Source organism: Mya arenaria, chromosome 1 (genome assembly GCF_026914265.1).
Source record: "Mya arenaria isolate MELC-2E11 chromosome 1, ASM2691426v1".
Taxonomy (NCBI): domain Eukaryota; kingdom Metazoa; phylum Mollusca; class Bivalvia; order Myida; family Myidae; genus Mya; species Mya arenaria.
In genome coordinates, this window is record NC_069122.1 from 2,177,398 (window position 1) to 2,200,149 (window position 22,752).

The 22,752-nt window shown below is 34.7% G+C and overlaps 3 protein-coding genes across 3 annotated transcripts; all 3 read left to right on the forward strand.

Moving 5' to 3' along the window:
* Positions 1 to 363: 363 nt before the first annotated feature.
* Positions 364 to 1,296, forward strand: LOC128235193 (tripartite motif-containing protein 45-like). Its single transcript, XM_052949949.1, has one exon. The coding sequence runs from the start codon at positions 364 to 366 to the stop codon at positions 1,294 to 1,296; it is 933 nt and encodes a 310-aa protein (XP_052805909.1).
* Positions 1,297 to 2,379: 1,083 nt separating this feature from the next.
* LOC128211494 (uncharacterized) lies at positions 2,380 to 3,755 on the forward strand. The gene is made up of 2 exons (XM_052916393.1): positions 2,380 to 2,440; positions 2,777 to 3,755. The coding sequence occupies exon 2, from the start codon at positions 2,866 to 2,868 to the stop codon at positions 3,589 to 3,591; it is 726 nt and encodes a 241-aa protein (XP_052772353.1). The 5' UTR covers positions 2,380 to 2,440; positions 2,777 to 2,865; the 3' UTR covers positions 3,592 to 3,755.
* Positions 3,756 to 11,718: 7,963 nt separating this feature from the next.
* Positions 11,719 to 18,306, forward strand: LOC128235207 (E3 ubiquitin-protein ligase TRIM71-like). Its single transcript, XM_052949975.1, has 4 exons — positions 11,719 to 11,893; positions 15,019 to 15,906; positions 17,006 to 17,104; positions 17,477 to 18,306. Exons 1-4 carry the CDS (start codon positions 11,719 to 11,721, stop codon positions 18,304 to 18,306), a joined length of 1,992 nt encoding a protein of 663 aa, XP_052805935.1.
* The last annotated feature ends 4,446 nt before the right edge of the window (positions 18,307 to 22,752 follow it).

Here is a 22,752-nt window from a genome sequence, read left to right on the forward strand (position 1 = left end):
TTTTGTACCATGTTCTGTGGGTCTAAATTCAATAAAAAACGTACATATAAGCCAATCGTTTTTAACCCCACCATGGCTACGGCACAAGTAAGCTCAGCCTTGTCAATTCGTTCCTTTTTACAAGATGTAGCATATATACGAAAAACAAAATTGTACTCGTATTGATCAGAAATGTATTTCTTTTAAATTTTGGTAAAGGCCATGAGATATGTTAGTTTTTACAATAGTACTAAGCACAATCCTTTATGTATCCTAAAATAAAATACAAAATCTATACCGTATACTTTATAATGATTTAAGTGTTTACAAATGCCTTCGATATTGTATATAATTTAACATTTGTTCTTCTTTAATACCAGGAACATGGAGGTTCCGGGGAAGAAATCGCAAGCAGGACCATCTACAGCAAACACAACCTACTGCCAGCCCTGTGAACAAGATGACGAAATCCTTCCTGCTGAGGCCTTCTGCACCGTTTGCAAGGAGTTCTTCTGCTCAAAATGCGCAAGTCTCCATAGAAAACAGAAGATGTCTAGATCTCATACCCTTCTTAACAAGTCCGACATGCCGACAGCTATCAATGTAATACAAGATGAATATGAACGTACAGAGCTTTGTGAGATCCATCCGAAAGAGATCATCAAATACTTTTGCCCAACCCACCACAACCTGAATTGTGGACATTGTTTGGTGAATAATCATAGATCGTGTGATGTTAAGTTCATATCAGATATATTGAAGGCCTTCAAAGATGGCCAAGAGTATGGTGACATTATTAATACAATTTCAAGCTTATTTGAAGATATTGATTCCTTTGCGTCTGATGTGGAGAACAACATTGACGTTGTGGCAAAGCTTGGAGAAAATGAGGTTTCCAAGCTGAGAAGATATCGCGAGGAAGTTATTAAGTATTTTGAAGAAAGAGAACAGGCACTATTGAAGTTTATAGAGAAGACGAAAAACATGGATGGAGAATTACTGGGGTCTCTGAAACCGAAATATAAAAACCTTAGGTCCAAGCTAGAAGAAATAAATGTCACACTTAAAGCACAAGAAAACAACATGATACAGATGTTCATTGAGACCAAAAAAGCTAAGAATCTATTACATGGTCTGCAGAATGACCTCGCCGATATTAGAAAGGACAACGTAATTCACCACTACGAATTCAGAAAGGATCTAGTCACAGAGCGTCTTATTGCATCTGACACAGGTCTTGGAACTTTAGAACACACTGTGACTAAACCGCACAAAACCGCATCTGCATCAGGTATATCTAAAACAAAAGATTATTAGATTATTGTTAACAAATTGATAAAACAGAACATAACAGTCACAGTTTATTAAGACCAATAGTATAGATATATTTATTTCTGTATAGTACATCGTCTAAATACAAGTATTTATTTATATACAGTCCATGTATTGCACGTGTCTAAACATTCCAAGTGATGGGGAAGTAATTTATATAAAACAAATCGCATGTACGTTTACTATATATCATAGTAGTATTATAAGTTTGTAAAGAAAGGCAGTGAGCAAAATTAACATAACTTCACATAAACAGTCATACTATTCATAATCTCGGTATACAAAAGTCTTTCATAAAATTCATTACATTCACAATCTCGTTCCTATATGATGCAGACAGTATTGCACTAACCTATCAACAGATTGCAATAACGTTTAATACAGAATTTTCTAAGTTGCACATAGTATCGAATAATAAATATGATATAGTTTTTACATTCTTTTTCCCAATCTTTACATCAGATACAATAATGTTCATTACGAGATGTACATAAGCCCTTATTTTAAGAAACTACAAGTGTATAAACTTATAGAGTATTAAGTAATCATAGGCATATGCATAACCATATATTTTAACGTAGCCACTGTACAACTTATGTAAATTCGTCAACGACCGGTGACCCTATATTATTTTAGTAAAAATTGAAAGCGCTTAATGAGTGGAGAAAGAAAATGTATTTTTTAACTGAAACAATTATAATTAAAAACAAGTTATTTTATCTTGAAAGACTGCCAATAGGTCAATCCAAGCCGGATTTCTATTTAAATACTGAATACAATTACAATCTGCAAAACCTTCGTCTAAAATTTATTTCGGTGATTTATTTAATATATAAGAAATCAACTAGTAATCCATAAAAATATATTTTCCGTACTAATGACTTGGTAAAAGATTATTATCACATCGGATAACTTAAAAACTTGATTGATTCGCATTTTTTGCCGAACTTTTAATATTAATAATGGAAATCAAAAAGTACAATTCCAACAAACTGCAAACAACACCCCGACTAAGAAGCGGTTATGACAGTTATGTTTTTAATCACAGCACAGAGCGGCCATGTCATTAACGAACTAACAGTTCAGATAGATGGCCAAAGGGAAACCATGGCAACTGCCGAACCTACAGGTACTGACAGTCATAAACATCTGAGTAAATGAACATCCTTATTTAATGACCTACATATTTCTATCATGTGCTATGTATATTTGTCTTGTAAGATATTTTGACTTTAGATGGCTGTAATAATAAGCGCTGTTGTTTTTTCAAGGAGCAATGAGCATAGATTAAAACAAAACTCAGAAATATTTTCAATATATGTATAACTTGATGTTAATCAATATGTCATTGTGATTGAAAACCATTATGCTTTGTGCTAGAGATAAAATTTATACTTTGATATATTGCCCTATAAAAAGATATTGTGACACAAACTTTCAATTTACTATAAACAATTCATTACAGTGAGTTAGGCCACTGTATATTTGACAAGACTACAATTTACATCAGCTGCGGACATCCCAACTGACGACAACAGCTTCTACCTGTCTAGCATGCTCCACCTGGCTGGATCGAGACTGCTGCTGACTGACTTTCACAACAGAAAGGTCAATGTGGTGGACATGGACACAAATAGCCAGGTTTCCAAGATCGGTGTACCAGGTAATCCGTGGGACATATGTCTTCTACCTGGAGACAGGGTGGCTGTTTCTTTGGCCAGTAATGGTATTCAGTTCCTGGAAACTCGAGAACAAATCGTTCTTGGTTACCGTTTATTAGTGGATGGCGACTGTCGAAGTATTTCTTACCATTCAGATCGGTTGATAGTGTCCTACTTCGATGGAAAGGTAACGGTACTGGATATGAACGGGCATGTTATAAGAGGCAAACGTAGGGAAAGCAGTAGACAAACCGTGTTTAAAATGCCCCTCAACTTAACTGTGGTGTGTGAAAATTCAACTGCTTTCATATACGTATCTGACTATAGAAAGAACACAATCACAAAACTTGACATGAACCTTAACATCATGAAGACATTCCAGGACCCTGCATTGAAACACCCACAATGTATCACTGCACTCGGGAACGAACTTTTAATCTGTGGTTCGCAAAGTAACATTATGATACTTGATTTGTTCACTGGTCACATGACACAACTGATGGGGGAGAAGGAGGGGATACGAAAACCAATATGTGTCTACTACTGTCTGCAACAGAGGAAGCTTCTTGTCACTGGACAAACGGACAGTGCAGTAAAGGTGTACAATATAATCGAATGATGCCAACAAATCGAGTAAAATGGCTCGAAATATCAACTTATTGTTTGAGAATGTTACGTCATTTAAATGAATGTATTTGTATTGAATACCGGATCGTTGTAGGTTTTTTAATAAAGAACACGCAATCAATATAATTTGACGATGTTTCTTCTTTTGCATTCAAATTGCGTCCAAATCCATTTTTTAAATTTCATCGAAAATATAGCATTCTGACAGAAAGAATACGTTCAGCTGCTCTATGTACAATGTATGTTAATTTTCGCTGCAATAACCTATCTGTAATAATGATTATCAGTATATTTGGATTATTTTTGTTTGGTATTTTCCTTGACATACTATTTATCAAATGTCATTAACTTTTGATATCTGTAAGTTTAATCATATTAAATCTGTAGGAACAACACTGTCATGTGTTTCCGTTCCGGATAGACAAATCCGACCCGAAGACACCTGCGTTGCCAGTTGTTGTCATGACGCGCAGTAATTTTTAAAGTTCCTTCAGTATCACGTCTTTTAAGGGTTATTTTGTTTTTCCTTGAAGATATATTTTTGTAAAGTTATTGTTTATGAAACTTATCTATAGAATTCTCATTATTATGGTTATATACAGTGTAAAAATATAAACATTTTACGTCACAGCGCGTGACTAATCTGGCCTGGGGTCCAGATGGAATTTTCTAGCACAGCTGAATTCACCGGAAATGCCTATCTCATGTGGTAGAAAAGATCATTCCAGTTTATGAATAGGATCGACTTCGATCTTTATTGAATTGTTGTCACGTTTGTCTGATGCCATGAAAGTCTGAGCGATCTGTGACCGTCCTGACGCGTTTTGTTTGCTAGTTTTGTTAAAGCATGACCAAGTGTTTACTATTTTGCCTATTTGTTTACAACGTCTATATTAGTAATATATCGACTTTAAAAAAGGGCGAAATGGAAGCCGCGTTGAGAAATAAGACCAACGGCGAATGCCATTAGAAAAAAAACACACCCTTTTATAGACTGGGTCGTATTATAGTTTCACTTGCGTGCTGGCGAACGGGCGGCGTCAAGTATCTTGTCCGATCAAAAGACTTTAGTAGCCTTTGTCCAATCATCACCAAACTTGGTCAGAAAGGCGATTTATCTCGGATAAGATAGATAACCAGCCATATCGTTTTATTCTAGCACACCATTTAGGCATTTCCGGTGAATTGAGCCGTGATGGAAAATTCCATTTGCACCCCCTATGCCAGATGAGTCACGCGCTGTGACGTAATACTTTTTATTTATTTTATAATGCACTTAATGTAACCATTATTATGCGATTTCAATAGTTCCATAAACATTAACTTGACAAAAAAATCTTCAAAGCAAAACAAAACAACGCTTAGAAGACGTGATATCGTATGAACTTATTGACGTAAGCAGTAAATACAAATTACTGCGCGTCATGACGTCAGTTAACATCATCGCACGCGGTTCTTGGTGAAATGAACAAAAATGCGCTTTTTATGTATTTTCTTCACAAAACAATGTGATTTAAAGTATGCTAGAAAAAATAACTATCATGTGTTTCCGTTCCAGATAGTAAAAACCGACCCTCGGGCACGCTGCGTTGCCTGTAACTCGGCAAGCCTCGTTACCTTGCAACGCCGGTGCCCTCGGGTCGGATTTTTCTATCCGGAACGGAAACACATGACATATATTATTAGTCACCCGACAGTTATATTTCACCTTTAAATTAAATAACCGTCCGGTCTATCGAATCGGTCTTTTCAGATCAAGTACTTCAGAAGCTTTTGTCTAGTCATCACCAAATTTGGTCAGAGGGTGTATTGACAGAATATCTCCGTCAACTGCAATAACAAGCTATGTTGCCTCTGTCACTCCAAATGCCTTTTGAATTGGCAAACACTGTATAATCAGTGTTCTTTCAATACAGTTGGCTTAACATGCAACCACTTGTCACCAAACTTGGTGTTATTAAAAGAGGACGGGCGTATTTTGCGATATTTGGTGCTCTTGCTAATTATTGCAATAGCTTTTAATGTCAGTTTAGATGTATATAACAATTTTGTTTGTTTTCTATTTTTTATCAGTCTGTTTTGTATCAAGAAAGTGTATGATATAAACATTAGAATTTAAATCTGTGAAATTCCAGGTAGAATAGCGCATTATAACTGCTCTTCGCCAAATATGTTTTGTTTATCATTGTTCACATCTAAAGCATTCAAAACGGAAAAAACAACAACTTCTATTTGATGTATTGACCTGTGATAATAGGTACCCAGTCACGTTTTGGAGGCTCATACATCAATTAAATGCTTGTAGAAATAAACATCACACTCATCACAAGTTCAAACAAGAGCTCTGTTGGTAACATATTTTGAAACATGCGCTTATAATTCTCGATTTTGCCGACAAGCGTTAATAACGCTTTCAAATATCGAATGAGTTTAGGCTTAAAAACAACATTCTGTTATAAGGAGTACCTGCAAGTTGTTGTTTGAAATCTATTTATGAAAAAAAGGTAAAGTACATGCCTCCTATAAAATAGATATGAGAACGTATCTATACAAGTGTGATGTTACAATATTTGAAATATGTTTTATCAAAGGCTATCAATGTCGTGAATGTTAAGTCTGTGAGAGTATATTTATGAAAAGTCAAGTATTCTTGAGATGTTCAGTCAGTAGTGTTGTACACAATCATAAAACTGTTTAAAAATATAATTGTACTATGCTTTTTGAACTAAGGTCACTGTTACTATCGCAAATGAAACATCACTGATTCTAAATGACCATATTCAATGTAATCATTTGTGAAATAAAACAAAACAGCAACAAATGGGTCGAAAATAATGCAAATACTGCGGGTGATGATGCCGACGACATTGATGATTACATTATCGCGTCTCTTACCCAGTGATCTCCCTTTACAAGTGCCGCACTATATATGAAACAGAAGTTACCATGGTCACGCTTCATGGAGTATCGACAATAGCAACTTTAACTAATGTAATAGCGACAACAACGACAACGATGAATACGCACATGTATAGTAATAACTATATTAGTCATCCCCCACATAAAAGTGTCCAAGTATTTTTGAAATATTTTAATACTTTATTTAAAACAGTTTGTATTTTGGGGAGGGTGCATGTTCAAAGAAGCGCCCTCAAGTTGATCCCCTTTTAACGCAAAATCCTTCATAATCCCCTATAATTGTTATGACGACCGAAGCGATTTACTCTCGGCCATTTCCTGCTTCGTTGGACAAGGTGGTTTCCAATGTGACTTGTGATGATGAAAGTACCGATTCTATCCAGTCGTTTAAATCATTTAAACATTGAAATCATTTATACATTAAAATATCTTGTAAAATTAACTAGGTGTTTTTTCACATCTAATGCAAGTTATTTATTTCAAAACTTATTTATTAAGAAACTACTTATTTGGAGTTAAATTAAAATTCAGAGCGTATACATTTAAACGATTTTAAAGCTTTACTTTTTGAATTTCATTATTTAAAGCAAAATTCATGATAAATTAAATTGACCTGTTCTTGTAGATAAGGTGATGGTCATTTACATTCAAAATCCGTTGCATTTAGAATGTACTGAATGTGTACACCACTTTGTGAATAAGGATCTATGTAGATACAGCTACTGATATTAACTTGAACGTGAGCTGTAGCATGGTTCTCGGACTATTTCTAGTATATATGACGGTTTCTAGCACCACAGGGCGGTTTCTATGGTATATGACGCCATCTAGCACACTAAAAACTCAATACGGCTTCAATCACACATAACACTCAGGACGGTTTCTAGCAAACATTTCGTCTTCTAGCATACAGCATGGCTTCTAGCACACACTTCGGCTACTAACATACAGGACGGCTTCTAGCACTCATGGCGGCTTTCAGTACACAGGATGGCTTCTGGCACTCAGGACAGCTTCTAACACACATTTCGGCTTCTAGCATACAGGACGGCTTCTAGCACTCACAACGTCTTCTAACATTTCATTTAAATTATTTTTTACGATGGCTTATTCACTCAGGACAGCTTCTAGCATACAGGACGGCTTCTAGCACCGGGATCAGGATGGCTTCTCACACTCAGATCGGCTTCTAGCACTCAGGATGGCTTATCGCACTTAAGAACTTAAGTACTTAAATAATGTATTATATTTATCCTAAATAACATCACAATTAAAATGCTTACTGGCACTGTCGCTCGCATTGAATAATAAAATAGAGTTATTACTATTGTGTTTTATTTCCTGGAGGTCGTGTTGGACTGAAGTAGATTTTTCAGAGGCGGTAACTATGATATAATGTAACCGAAACTACCAACTTGTGAGTACTTATCCTAAATAAAACAATCCTTTTCTCAATATATAATTCAAGAAATTCATGAAACGAATTGCAAGTTGTCCATTATGGACAACGAAGCAAGCGAAAAAAAGAAAACAAAATAAAAAAGTAAGTTATTTTTTTTAAATCAATTGAGACTTTCGATACAAGGCCAGTAGCCTAAAGTTTTACAAACATAGTGTTTGAGGGCACCAGGATCAGGGCCACACAAGCACCCAACAAGAGACACAAAGCTACGAGACAACAGTTCGAAAAACGCCCGAATCACACGTTTCTGTTTCAAAAATAATATTCTTGACAGTATTGGTTTAAAATGGGACAATTTTAGTATTTTTTTCTCAAATCGAAATTGCAAAAACAATAACAACAACAACAACAACAACAAAATACTAATACTACATGACTGTGGTTCCTACAGCCTTCCGTAGTGTTGCAAAATCAGATCTCCTTTCGATCATCGATGAGCGGTTGAGATGACCTAAATTATGCAAATCTCCTCTGAAAGAAGTTATTTTGAAAATGTATGATGCCATAACAATACATATATTTAATCCAGGAACTTTCCATATATGAGAAATTCGGTCGTCGGTAGATAGGTAGAGAGTGACACAGACGTGCGCACGTGCGTACCGTCAAGACTGGTATATTATTGTAACAGTATTGAAGAAATATTTCTTAGCAAATAGCATGGGATAGAGTCCTTGATTCGTAGCCGGTACTTTCCGTACATATTATTATCACTAAGCCCCTGGTCGTTGTTGTTATAGCTCAAACGTAAGCTTTAAGCGGAATTAGCTTGATGAGGTCTTACAGAGATCATGTTCCTAGTGGTGTTTGTAATATCTAGTTTCTTTATGTGTTTCTCAATAGATTGTTAGTTCGTATCTATGACTAATATTATCTTATTCTGACCTTTGGAGAAAAAATAAATAAACACTACCGAATCATTGGGATCGCGCATTTATTTATTTAGCAAGCACACACATTTGACCACAGTGACAGTCACATGGTTGCTAGTTTATTTCATAGTACGATAAACACAAAATTTAGTAAAATGTCTCTTTTGGCTATCAAGTGTGTCCCAGTGGTAAGAATAAATAAAATTTCCTTTCTCAATCTTTTATTGTATGAATCACCAATCAAACTTATGAAATTTTATCGTTTCTATTGATTAGTGTTCTACATTCTAATATCCGTAAAGTTAAGTGTAACCCTACCAAGCATGACATAATTTCTGGTGATGTTTTCCTCCCTATTGTGATATTAATTATCTACTTCCTGTTCACACTTAAACTTAAGGTTGTATTTTATTTTTATTCATAGCAATGATTTTATATCCATTCTATTTATCTAAGGAAATAATAATGTTTCCTGAGTTTGTTTGTATCATACACATTACAGTGTTTAAAAGCTTCTGTATTAGACTTTATAGACTTTTCTGAAAATGCTCTGAAAACAGCATATATAAAGCTTATATTTGTGGAAAGTAAATGTATTAAGTAATGTTTATTGCTCATACAACATGGGTTATATCGAAGGTAGTAGGAGAAGTTATTGTTTTGTTCCGTGTAGGACATAAAACAAAAACTAGCATGTGAAAAAGCTAATAATTTTAAACCCAATCATGTTTATGAGACGGGTAAGCTTAGCCTTCTTGATACCGTTCCTATATATATATATAGAGAGAGAGAGAGAGAGCATATACGAAAAAACAACATTTTTTTAGAAAAAATGTAGTCCTATTGTTACGCTACATGAAGGCCTTGAGATGTGTTAGATGCCACAGTGTTACTGGCGCACAATTAAGAAATGAATTGCGAGGTTAATATCATTATCGGAGTATGAAAGCAAGTGTGTGGAGGACTCCACGCGTGCTTTGACCAGCCGAATTGCGATGATATCCCCGATAATGACATCATCCCCGCAATTCATTACTTATATTTACACAAATAGTTCTTTATTTCATTCAAGAATTGTTAAACTATACTTCATTTCATTTAAGAAAACCTTTCAGTAATCCTTTCTAACCCATTCTGTAAATAGAACGACCAGACTGTAGCCGGTAACATTTTTTGAAATGACGTCACAATAACGGAAAAAGACAAGCCACATGAAATAACTTTTAAACGTAAAAATAAAACATTTATGACAACAATACATTTAAATATTATAAATTAATTTTTTTAAAATGTTGATTTATATTTTACAGGACCGGCTGACACAAGACAAACAATAAAAAGTTCAATAGTTTTCATGTATATCATTATGCGATGAATTACGATCCGAACATATCCGAAGTTGTTACGTTCATCGATTCATAAACGCAATTGCCGAAAGGCAGTTCATTTAAAAATGGAAGTTGAGGTGAAAATATTCTAAATTGAATCCTAAAATGTATTTTTCAAAAATACAAAATGTATATCGTACACTTTATAATATATTTAAAGTGTTTATAAACGCATCCGGTATTTTATACAATTAAACGTTTTTCCTTGTCCAGGACCATGGAGGCTCCGGGGAAAAATTTGCAATCAGAACCACCTACAGCGAACGCAATCTACCGCCAGCCATGTGAACAAGATGACCCAATGATACCTGCTGAGGCATTCTGTACCGTTTGCAAGGAGTTTTTCTGTTCCAAATGCGCAAGTCTCAATAGGAAACAAAAGATTTCTAGATGTCATACCCTTCTGGACAAGTCCAATATGCCTACATCTATCAGTGATCAAGAATATAAACACGGATGCACAGAGCCTTGTGGCATCCATCCAGAAGAGTTTATCAAATACTTATTCCCAACTCACCATACCCTGATTTGTGGACATTGTGTAGTGCATAATCATCGAACGTGTTATGTTGAGGTCATATCAGATGTATCTAAGGCCTTCAAGAGTATGAATATATCATAATAACTATTGCCAGGTTATTTGAAGATATTGATTCCTGTGCGTCTAATGTGGAGAACAACATAGAAGCTTTAGAAAAGCTGGGTGAAAATGAGGTTTTCAAGCCGAGACGATATCGAGAAATTAACAAGTACTTTGAAGAAACAGAACAAACACTGTTAAAGCTTATAAAGAATATGAAACATATGGATGTTTATGGAATGATCCAGACACCCATCGTCTGATGGCATCTGACACTGGCCTTGGGACAATAGAGAACATTATGACTGAATTCCTAACAATGTCAGGTATATTTGGATTTAACTAGATTTAAACCTTTTTTTCAGCTTTAATACGTCAATGTATACTTGCGGAGCAATTCAACATTCTTTATCTTAAACAAAACTTATCTTACAAAAAAACTTCAACGATTTTCTACAATTCTAATATGTGTAAATTATGTTTCTACTTATATCAGGGAGCGACCTTGACATACCTGTCCTTACAGTTCAAGAGGGTTGACCGCGGGAAACAATTCCCGACTCGACAGATATGCGTGCTATCAACTCATCAGCTCTAATGGAATACACCTGATTTATTGACCGACAAAATCTTTATAACATTCCCTCAACCTTCTTTCAATTCGAATAAAGGTTCTCGCATAATATGTCGAACTAAATATGGTTCTATATACATTTTCATGACATTAGTGCGTTACATATTTAAAATTCAAAAAGAACGTTCCTAGTATTCTTTATATGAGTTGTATCAATGTCGAGTTTCATATTGTATTTTTATAACTAAACGTTTTGCTTTCATAAAAACAACACCTAACGTTTTGAATAAAAATATGTTTCAACAACATATCACTTCAGCCACTATGGAAAAAAACATGCTTAAGTTTACACCAGCTGAGGATATCCCAGTCAAATCTCCCACTGACAACGGCGACAACTTCCTGTCAAGCATGCTGCATCTTGGTGGGTCCAAGCTACTGCTAGCTGACTTTACAAACGGCACAGTGAGGCTGGTGGACATTCATACCAACAGCCTTGGTATTCCAGCCAAGTGTACCAGTGTACAATGTCTTGTGAGTAAGATTTTCCGGTTGGCGAAGTGGTTTGATAAATCGCTTAACACCGATGCGACCCGGGGTCTATTCCGACTTTGGGGCATGTGCATTTGAGTGCACGTATAATGTAGTGGGTGCTTTGTTCTCACACACAGCGCAGGCGTAAGATCGTGCAAACGAGAGCGACCTAGCATAACAAAGCACGCAATCGCAGTATATAAAACAAAGATTAAACTACGTTTGATGGACTTTGATATGAGTGTTTAAAGCAAACAGTTAACAACGAGGTTTTCTTTGGCTAAAATTCTATGATTGTGGTTTTATAGCTTTTCACTGTCAATGAGCTTGAATGAGAACCCAATCGTAGGAGGATTTACGCAAATTAACTACGAACTGTATGCAACTACTTGAACAAGGTACACTGCTATAAATTCCATATTTGCGGTTTTAAAAGAAATACACCAACAAAGCCGTTAATTAAAACCTCTTTTTATAACCCAATTGAAACATGCGATTAAACCCACTTTTACGACAAAAGATTGTGCCGGTATATCATCCATATCCCCTTTGGAAGAAGAATGTTGAATTTAATCGTGAAGTTGTTTCTGACGTTATTGTCACGCGCCCTCATGCAATAACAATATACTTCATAATCCGGACTTTCAAACATATTTTGTAAAAGTTGACGACCTGACTAGTGGTGTTGAAATGAAATATAACCAGACGATTTAACGTCTGAATATTAGGTACTCGGCTTGTATCATACAGACTGAGTGCTTGAAGGCCATGACAAAAATGACCAAATTCTGAATAGTAATAATAAAAGTTAAGGGAATAACGATCATTTTATGGGTAGAAATAAAACATATTTAAACCAGAATAGCTTTTTTTTTATCACAACTCACCCACAACAACTACATTTTTGTTGTAATCAAATGTGCACAAGTTCGTGATTACAAAAATGGAAAGCATTCGTTTATCCCAAACATGAGTCTTATGCTCATTTAAAAAAACATTTTAGAGTTTTAAAGAATTCTAGAAGTACATTCAATCATAAACATAGATAGAATAATATTGAAATTTAAAATTCTGCATAAGATAATTCTGTTTAAATCATATCGTTCTATTTTGCAGTATGATACACATACAACAAAGTTATGTTAACAATTAAATTAGGCATTTGAACAACACATTATCCATTGACATTTCACATTATGACAGTGTTAATATGAACATAGTTAGACTGTTTTTTATTTTAAAATCGAGCCTTTATTTCATCAAACTTTTGATGTACAACTGTTTTCACATTTTTATTTGAAGTCATTTGTTCTTTTTCAAGATAATCCTATCAACTTTACCTATAAGAAAATAATTAAACGGTTGTATGGCAATGTGTTCTTCTTTCGTTTTAGGTCGCTGACAAATATATCAATTTCCTATATATTATATTGACCACTTTACATGCGAAATAACACTGCTTTACGACCCTCATCACCATATATTGGAAGAAAGTTCCAAACGTGCACTCAATATTTGACACATTTAGAAAAAAGTAGCGTTTCTTATCAAACAAAATGGTTGAATGTAGCCACTGTGTATTCGATAAAGCGACCAAATCCGATGTAGGAGTACACACAATGCGATGTTAATGTAAGCAGAACAGTAGATCAAGTAGATACCTTTTTTAATTAAGAACCATTCAGCTTAAAAACCTATAAGTATGGAAAGTAACCACTGGTCTGTTCATTTAAAGAAATAAGGCATGGAATAATGAGTAGGTACGAATCGGTGTAATGTGCCCTTTAACACATGTTATATCAGTACAGCAATATATCTTGTCTATATCAGTTTGAGATAACCTTACCTACCTATAATTTCTGATAATGTTTATCTCCCTGTGTGATATTGATCGTTCATCCTCTGTATCCTTAAATTTAGAGGAAAGGTAAGCATTTATTTTAAATCAAACGATCAATTTTATATTTATTCATATTGTATTTTAGGTTTGTATCTTGTACATATCAATGTTTAAAGGTAAACTGAAACATACTTTCGATTTTTAATTCATTCTTTACAGTTTAAAACCAATGTTGAACTAAAATACACATACCGTAGTTACAGTTCGCGTTATTAAAAGAAACCACAGTTGGCTGTGTTGTTCCATGTTGTCAAGAACAATATGCAATAAGTAGCGTGCGTATAAGTGAATATCGTTGTAATTTATTCCAACGATAGTCATGCCACGGTTCACTATCTAACTTCTTCTTACCGTGTCTATATATGACTTAATCTATAGATTAAAAACAAAGAAAATACTTTCCGATATGATACATATCTTGTTAATCTACAATCATCATGTGATTAGAAAAGAATTGCAATCAATTTTGGGGAATGTTGTGCGATATCTTAGTTGTAACCGAGATTCTGGTGCACATTCTTATACGAATCCTTATATTAATTCATCAAAAACGGTACACTGTAGACGTATCATACTTTACAGGGGCGTAGACAGGGTTCGACGTCGGAGGGGGCGTAACATTTTGACTTGCGCCCCTCCCTCAGAACCGAAATATATTTAGTTTAAAGTGTTAGCTTGGGTTCGACGTCAGAGGGGGCGTAACTTAAGGGCGTAACCTTTTCACTTGTGCCGCTACCTCAGAACCCAATTTTATTTGGTTTAAACTGTTAGCAGAGGTGGGACTTGGGTACTCCCCAAATAAAATTTTAACAATTTCTATTCCAAAATGGTGCATTTTGAGCGTATTGTATTACTTTTTCTCTCCTATACTGAAATAAAAAGTAAACTTAGACGATTTTAGGAGGGCGCGCGTTGGGTTCGCAGCCCCCACCCCACCCCTGTACCCGCTAGTGCTTTATACAATACTGTATATGGCTTTCAATCAACAAGTATCTTTTTCGCGATTTAGAATCAGTCAATCTACGTGCTATTCTTAATTCGTGCAACTTGTAAAATGCGAAAACACTAATTTGTACCAAATTTACGCCAATGATGTTTCATCATTTCATCTGGGGGTTATTTAAATACAAGAGTTAAATGTTAAGAAATTAATACAATCTATCATATAATTATCAGTTTGTTCTCATTAGAATCCCAGACAATGGAGGTTCCTGGGAAGAAACTGCAAGCAGGGTCATCTGCAGAGGACACAACGTACTGCCAGCCCTGTGAACAAGATGAAGAAATCCTCCCTGCTGATTCATACTGTACCGTCTGCAAAGAATTCTTCTGCTCTCACTGCGCAAATGTCCATAGGAAACAGAAAATGACTAGATCTCATTTACTTCTTGACAAATCAAATATGCCGACATCTATCAGTGGCATTGAAGTTGAATATGAATGCACAGTGCCTTGTGATATCCATCCGAAAGAGTCTATCAAATACTTTTGCAGCACCCATCAGACCCTGATTTGTGGACACTGTTCAGTACAGAACCATCGATCGTGTCATGCTGATGTTATATCAGATCTCTCCAAGGCCTTCAAAGATGGCCAAGAGTATGGAGATGTCATTAAAACAATTGCCAGGTTATTTAAAGAGATAGATTTATGCGCGTCTGATGTGGAGAAAAACGTTGACGTTGTAGCAAGTTTAGGTGAAAATGAAGTTTTCAAGCTGAGAAAATACCGAGAGGAAGTTAACAAGTATTTTGAAGAAAGAGAACGGGCACTGTTAAAGCTTATAGAGAAGACAAAAAGCATGGATGAAGAACTTCTAGGGTCTCTGAAACCGAAATATACAAACCTGAAGTCCAAGCTGGAGGAATTAAATGTCACACTCGAAGCACAAGAAAATAACATGATACAGTTGTTCATTGAGACCAAAAGGGTCAAGAAACTACTAGAGGGCATGCAGAATGAAAACGTAATTCACCTCTACGAATTGAGAAAGGACCCAGGCACAGAGCGTCTTATTGCATCTGACACTGGCATTGGGACATTAGAAAACATTACGACTGAAATCACAACCACATCAGGTATATATGAATATTTATTTAATTGCAATACTGTTAACACCTTTGATGAAACAGGACATAAGAAACAGTTTATTAAGACTTGTCAAATAGAACGTCGTCTAAATAAATTTAATTATGTTTATATGCATTCATTGCACGTGTAATAACGTATCAAATAATGTGAAGTGATTTATATGAAATAAATGGCATGCCCTTGAACAATCACTATAGATATATAATAAGATTATTATACGTTTCCAAACAAAGGCAGTAAGCAAAAATTACATAAACATACGCTGCAAGTTTAATAATTTAATAACGTTATACATAAGTGTTTTTATAACAGTCATAATATTCCTAATCTCGTTCCTATCTAATGAAGACAGTATTTCACTTAACCTATAAACTGATTGCAATAACGTTTAATACAGGAATGTCTAAGTTGCAGATAATTTCGACAAATAGATTTTAAATAGTTTTCACATTCCATTACCCAGTCTTTAAATCCGAAACAATAACGTTCATTAAGAGATGAACAAAAGCCCTTATTTTAAGAAACTACAAGTGCATAAATTTAAAAAGTATCAAATTATCATAACCACATCTTTTAAGGTATCTTCTGTATTTATATGTGAATTTTCAATGACCAGTGATCTCATACTATTTTGGTACTAATTGAAAGGGCTTAATGAAAGGAGAAATAAAATGTATTTTTTTAACTTAAGCAATTATTATAAACAAGCTATTTTATCTTGAAAGATTGCCAAATAGGTCAACCAAGCCGGATTTGAATTAAGATAATGAACACGATTACAATCTGCAAAACCTTCATCTAAATTTATTTTCGGTGATTTATTTTATATAAATTAATCAACTAGCAATGCCCATTCAAACTGTACCAAAATTGCATGGGGTCAGCAGGCATAAAAATATAACTTAAGAACTAATTTCATAGTGAAAGATTATTTGTACATCGGATATCTTAATTAACAAGTTTATTAATTCGTCAATGCTTTTTGACGAACTTTGAAAACATTAATTATGAAAAACAAGAAGTACAAACTGCAAACACCGCTCCTAATACAAACAGTTATAACAGTTATGTTTTTTTTTATCACAGCAGCGAGCGACCATGGCATAATGGGACTAACAGTTCAGGAAGATGACCAATGGGAGACCATTGCACAATGGGAAACCATAACAACGCTTGAACCTACAGGTATTGACAGTCATGAACCATCTGAGTAAATGAACGTCCTTCTTTAATAACCTTCATTTTCCTATTATGCGCTATGCATATTTGTCTAATGAGATAGGTTGACTTCAAATTGATGAAATTTTTAGCGCTGTGTTGCTGTTTTTTCCAAAGAGCATTGATCATAAATTAAAACAAATTTCCGTTGAAATATATTCAGCTTTGTAACGAAATATGAAAAAATATATAACATGATGTGTATTAATACTATTAATATAACATTTCAATTGAAAACCATAATGCTATATCCTAACGATGAAATTTATACTTTGATATGTTGCCCTATATTATTTTATTGTAACACATATTGAATCTACTGTAAACAATTAATTACAGTGAGTCAGGTCTTTGTAGACCTGACTATATATCGGTTTACACTAGCTATGGACATCCCAATGAAGTCTCCAACTCACAACAAGAACTGCTACCTGTCTAGCATGTTACGCCTTTCCGAGTCCGGAATGCTGATTGTGGACTGTAACAACTGCACAGTGAAGATGGTGGACATGCATACCAATAACCTGGTGTCCCAGATCAGTGTACCAGGTCAGCCATGGGACATATGTCATCTCTCCGGGTACACGGTTGCTGTTACTATGTTCAATCTAGGTATTCAGCTCCTGGAGACTCGAGGGCAACTCGTGCTTGGTAACCGTATCGAATTGGATGGTGAATGCCGAGGAATTGCTTACCATGAAAATAGGTTGATAGTGTCATTCTATGATGGAAAGGTAGCGGTACTGGATATGAACGGACATGTTATAAGAGTCATAGGGAGGGATGACAATGGAAAGAAACTGTTTGAACGTCCTGTTTACTTATCAGTGGTGTGTGAAGGTTCGACCGCTTTCATCTACGTATCAGATATGAGCAGAAACACAATCACAAAACTTGGCATGAACCTGGACATCATCAATACGTTCCAAGACCCTGCATTGAAAAGCCCAAGATGTATCACGGTATTCGGGGACCAATTGTTAATCTCTGTATATGGAAGTGGCAGCATTATGATACTTGATTTGTCCACTGGTCACATGGCACAACTGATGGGAGAGAAGGAGGGGATACGAAATCCACTTTCTGTTCACCACCTTCCGCAATATAGAAAGATTCTTGTCACAGAATATTCGAATAATTCAGTCAAAGTGTTCAATACAATCGGATAAGACCAGCCAATGGTGTGAATAGTTCGAAACATCAACTTAACGTTCAATTACCCTTCGCCATTCAGTTGTTGCATTCTAATGAGATTGTAACGTGAACACTTGGTGTCCTAAAAAGTGGACTGCCGTATTTTACGATAGTGGGCGTTCTTGATTATTATGGAAATAACTTTTGATCAAATAACTTTTGTCAGTTAAGATGTATTATGGCCATTTTTTTTTTTTTTTTTTTTCAATATTGTATCAGTCTTTTTGGTATCAAAAAGTGTATGGTATAAACTTTAGAATTTATATCTATGAAATTTCATGTAGAATAGCTCAACTTATTACACTACACTGCAACTGTTATTCGCCAATTACGCTTTAAGATTGTCTATCAGTTTGCACATTTAAAGCGTTCAATATTGAAATACTTCTATTTGAAGGACTGACATGAGATAAAGGTACCCAATCACAGTTTTGGATGGTAATACATCTATCAAAAGCTTGTCATAATAATCACAATAATCATCATAAGTTCAAACAAGAGCTCTGTGACAAATATATTAAAACATACGCCTAAAATGATCAAATTGACCGAAAAGCGTTAATAACGCTTTAAAAAATTAAATGGGTGTAGGCTACAAAACAACAGCATTCTATTATAAGGAGTCCATGCAATTTTTGTTTGATATCTATTCATACAATAAAGGGAAGTACATGTCTTCTCTAAAATATGTGTAAGAACGTACCTAAAAATGTGTGATGCTACAATACTTGAAAGATGTTTTATAAAGGCCAACGATGTCGTGAATTTGAAGTGTATGAGAGTCCAGTTTGGAAACTTAAAAATCTTAAGTATTTTTGTACGTAATAATAAAACTGTTTACATACATAACTTTACTATTATTTTGAATAAAAGGTCACTGTGACCTTCCCAAATAAAACAACACTGATTTTGAGTGATTATATTCAATTTAATACAAGTCATTTGCAAAATAAAACAAAACAGCAACAATGGGTTAACAATTATGCAAATACTGTTGTTGTTGTTGTTGTTGATAATGATGATGATGATGATGATGATGATATGGTGGTGGTGGTGGTGGTGGTGGTGGTGGTGATGATGATGATGATGATGATGATGATGATGATGGCGTGGTCAACGATGATGATGATGATGATGATGATGATGATGATGATCCCACACAATAATTGTACGGTTTGAAATGGGTTTGTTTCCTAAATAAGTTTTGGATATATACCTTTTCTTTGAGCAATACTTAGAGGATAATTGTTTGTTTCAGTGTAAGATCATGATATATTTCACCGAGTGTGCACCAAAATTTGTATTTCACGAGTTGTGTAGCCACGAGTGAAATATTCACTTTTGTTGTTCACAAGATCATATGTATTGCTATCTTTCACAGAAACAATTTATTTCGTTTTATGTATGCTTTAAATTTGAATAATTTACACCTTTTTAGAAAAAAAACGCTCCAATTCGTATACGCACGTAACGCCATTTCGGATATGTCGTTGTTGAAATTGTGCGCTGTTTTATTGGAACCAAGAGCGGGTGCAACTTTCAAATCAATGAAAAATACCAGTGATATTTTCATTGTTTGCAACAGTGATATATCATTTTTTCACTGCTAAATCTCTATAAACCACAGTAAAGCAATACACAGCGCCTTAATGCGGCTATATCAATTCGACTTGACAACACTTTAATTTTTTCTCAACTCATAGATTGTTTGCCAATGGTAATTTGCAGTTTCCTAAATGGCGGTTACAGGATATGAAACAAACTCATATAGCGTGAATATCATCATTTTAGTGTTGATATAATAGTTATACAAATGCATTGCTTTTCGCATGTTATGTTACATATGAATGAACAATAAATGCATGTATGAATCTTACAACATAATGACTAGAGCCTGTTTTATTGTCTGATTTTCTCACAATTTTCTTTTGACGGAGGTAAAAGCTGGAAAATGAACTACAAGTGAATGTGTGTACTCGTCCAGTGAAATGGTAAAATAAACTACACTTTTAATTGCCTTTCTTCAACACATTTAAAAAGATAATTAGAAATACTGGTGTTTTGTTGAAAACAACCATGGTGTACCATGTCTGTGCTGCCGTAAAACAGCAATTAATTAAGTAACTTCAAGAAAATACCATGAACTCCCGTGACTGATTTATCTACAAAATGTACTCAGAATTGCATTCTAGTCAAACTGTAAAGTCGATGGCCATAAAAGGTTCCAAAAACGTTTATTCGACGAATGACAACGTTTACAGACAGTAAACTATGTGTATATGTATAGCCTGTATTCGGTATTTATAATGTATGATACACTATTGCATATCGGGATGTTAAGTAATATGCGGTATATTCATTCACCGTCTAATGGTACGGAGTTGACAGAATTGCTCAAGAACCGACATATTTAAACAGAAAATAGTTCCGACTGGACACATAACAGTACATATTTGAGTCAGTGGCAGTGGTCGATTTGCAGCCGTCGCTGGTGATATTTCAAGTACGCACCAAACCATGATATACCTTTATAAAACTAATGTCTTTCGCATTTAATGAATATACCGACGGACATAATATTACACATTGTTCGTTATTTTCACATGAATAATGCGTTTAAATAATTTATCAGAACTGCGTTCCACATCGTTAGATCGAGGACGTTCCGTAGTCATGGCTGTCTGCGGCTAGTGACACGGGGTTCGCTATCAGCGCTGTCACTTTTGTCGACAGTTTTTGTTAACAGTGTGTTTGGTAATAAGAAGTTTTCAAGGAGCTTATTCAACTATTTCAGTAGTTTAATCCACCTCAACATAATCGCTTTGTGGTGCTCTTTTAACGTCGTTCAAAATATAGTACTCATTTGCAACCAAAAGAATGAAGTTCAGGTTAAATGTTCTCCGATCTTGTGTGAAATAATGCTCTTTAAAAAAACCATCCCAAGCCGTTCTTGCTATAGACATTGTAATGCATCAAGAACATTCCCGCTAATATATTTTGCTCTTCAAGGCTATTGGGCACAATTCTTCCTCCTCTTAAACCTTGAAAATGAAAATTAAAAATGAAAGCTCTCATACTATACAACACTGCTCGGAGATATTGTGGCATGATTGTTTGTGGTTCTACACCAAGTTTGTTAAAATCAGTAGGTTACTTTGAATACTTATGCTTAGGTGAGTGTGAACTAGGACCCTCATTACCCGTTTTATCGATAGTTATGATCGAGGTTCATAGTGTGTCAGGTATCCCGCGACTATGCAATCCAGCTGTGGAAGAGGTTTTTATGTTCAAGAGAACAGTATTCAAAAAGATTTTGGAAGGTTATAACACCATATTCGGAGTCGCCGCCTTCTCATTAATTCTTTGAATTTGTAAAACGTAATATATAACATCTACGTTGTTTTCAGGATTAGCATTAATCCGAATAGCCTTAGATACCAGTTAAGATGTGGTTTTGCTATTTAGTTTCCATTGTTTAATCGTACGTAATTTTTTTTTTAACTTTTATAAAATAACTATAACCATTACTATCTGTGAAATTGCACAAAACCAGAACACTTAAACTGTCCTATGAAAGATGCGTTGTCTTGAATATTATTTATAGTTTTTATGCAGCATTTTGTTCAGATTTAATGATTTATATTTTTTGAATAAACGAGATCAAGGTTAACCTAAGTATCGTGCTTGTTCACAGACATCTAATAATAATGTACAGGTATGTTGGATCTTTTTAAACTTTGATTATAAAAGGTTTTGAGATATTGGGACTCATTTCGGACTTAAAAAATTAATCTTGTAAAATATATATACTTGTTTAGTTTTCTAAAGGTGCATTGTAATTAATATTTTTGCTATTCTTCGAAATGTGTTATAATGCTTGAGCCTACACGTATTGCGATTTTAATAATTGAAGAGAAAAGAGAGCAATACCTAACTTTTACTTGCAAATTATGACTGATAACCTCAATTAAAAGTACACAATAAACCTAAAACTTCTAGTAATAGTTGATATGTATTTTCTAGACTTGCATTAAAATGTACCTATACTGCTGGTAAGTATGTTCCTATATTTCAAAGATGTCCATCGAAGGCCACCGTGCGCATGAGTCAATATTGAAAGGACTCTATCATGCTTTATAGAACAAAACAAAAAATAAGTGATACCGAACAAAATAATTACATGTGCAAGGAATGGTTCGAACATTCACCTTCAAGAATACGTTTAAAATTGTTATAATCGACATTATTTGCTTTTTCGAAAGTGAGGGTCTCAGTCTTGATAAATGTGATTTTTAAGTAGTTTTTAATGTTGTAATTTCACTCATTAGTTTGCAGTGATGTATATTCACTATTGTCATATCAATGATAAAATTAACAGAACATCACGTTTTATTGGTCTAATTTCGAAATTTAAGCGTCAC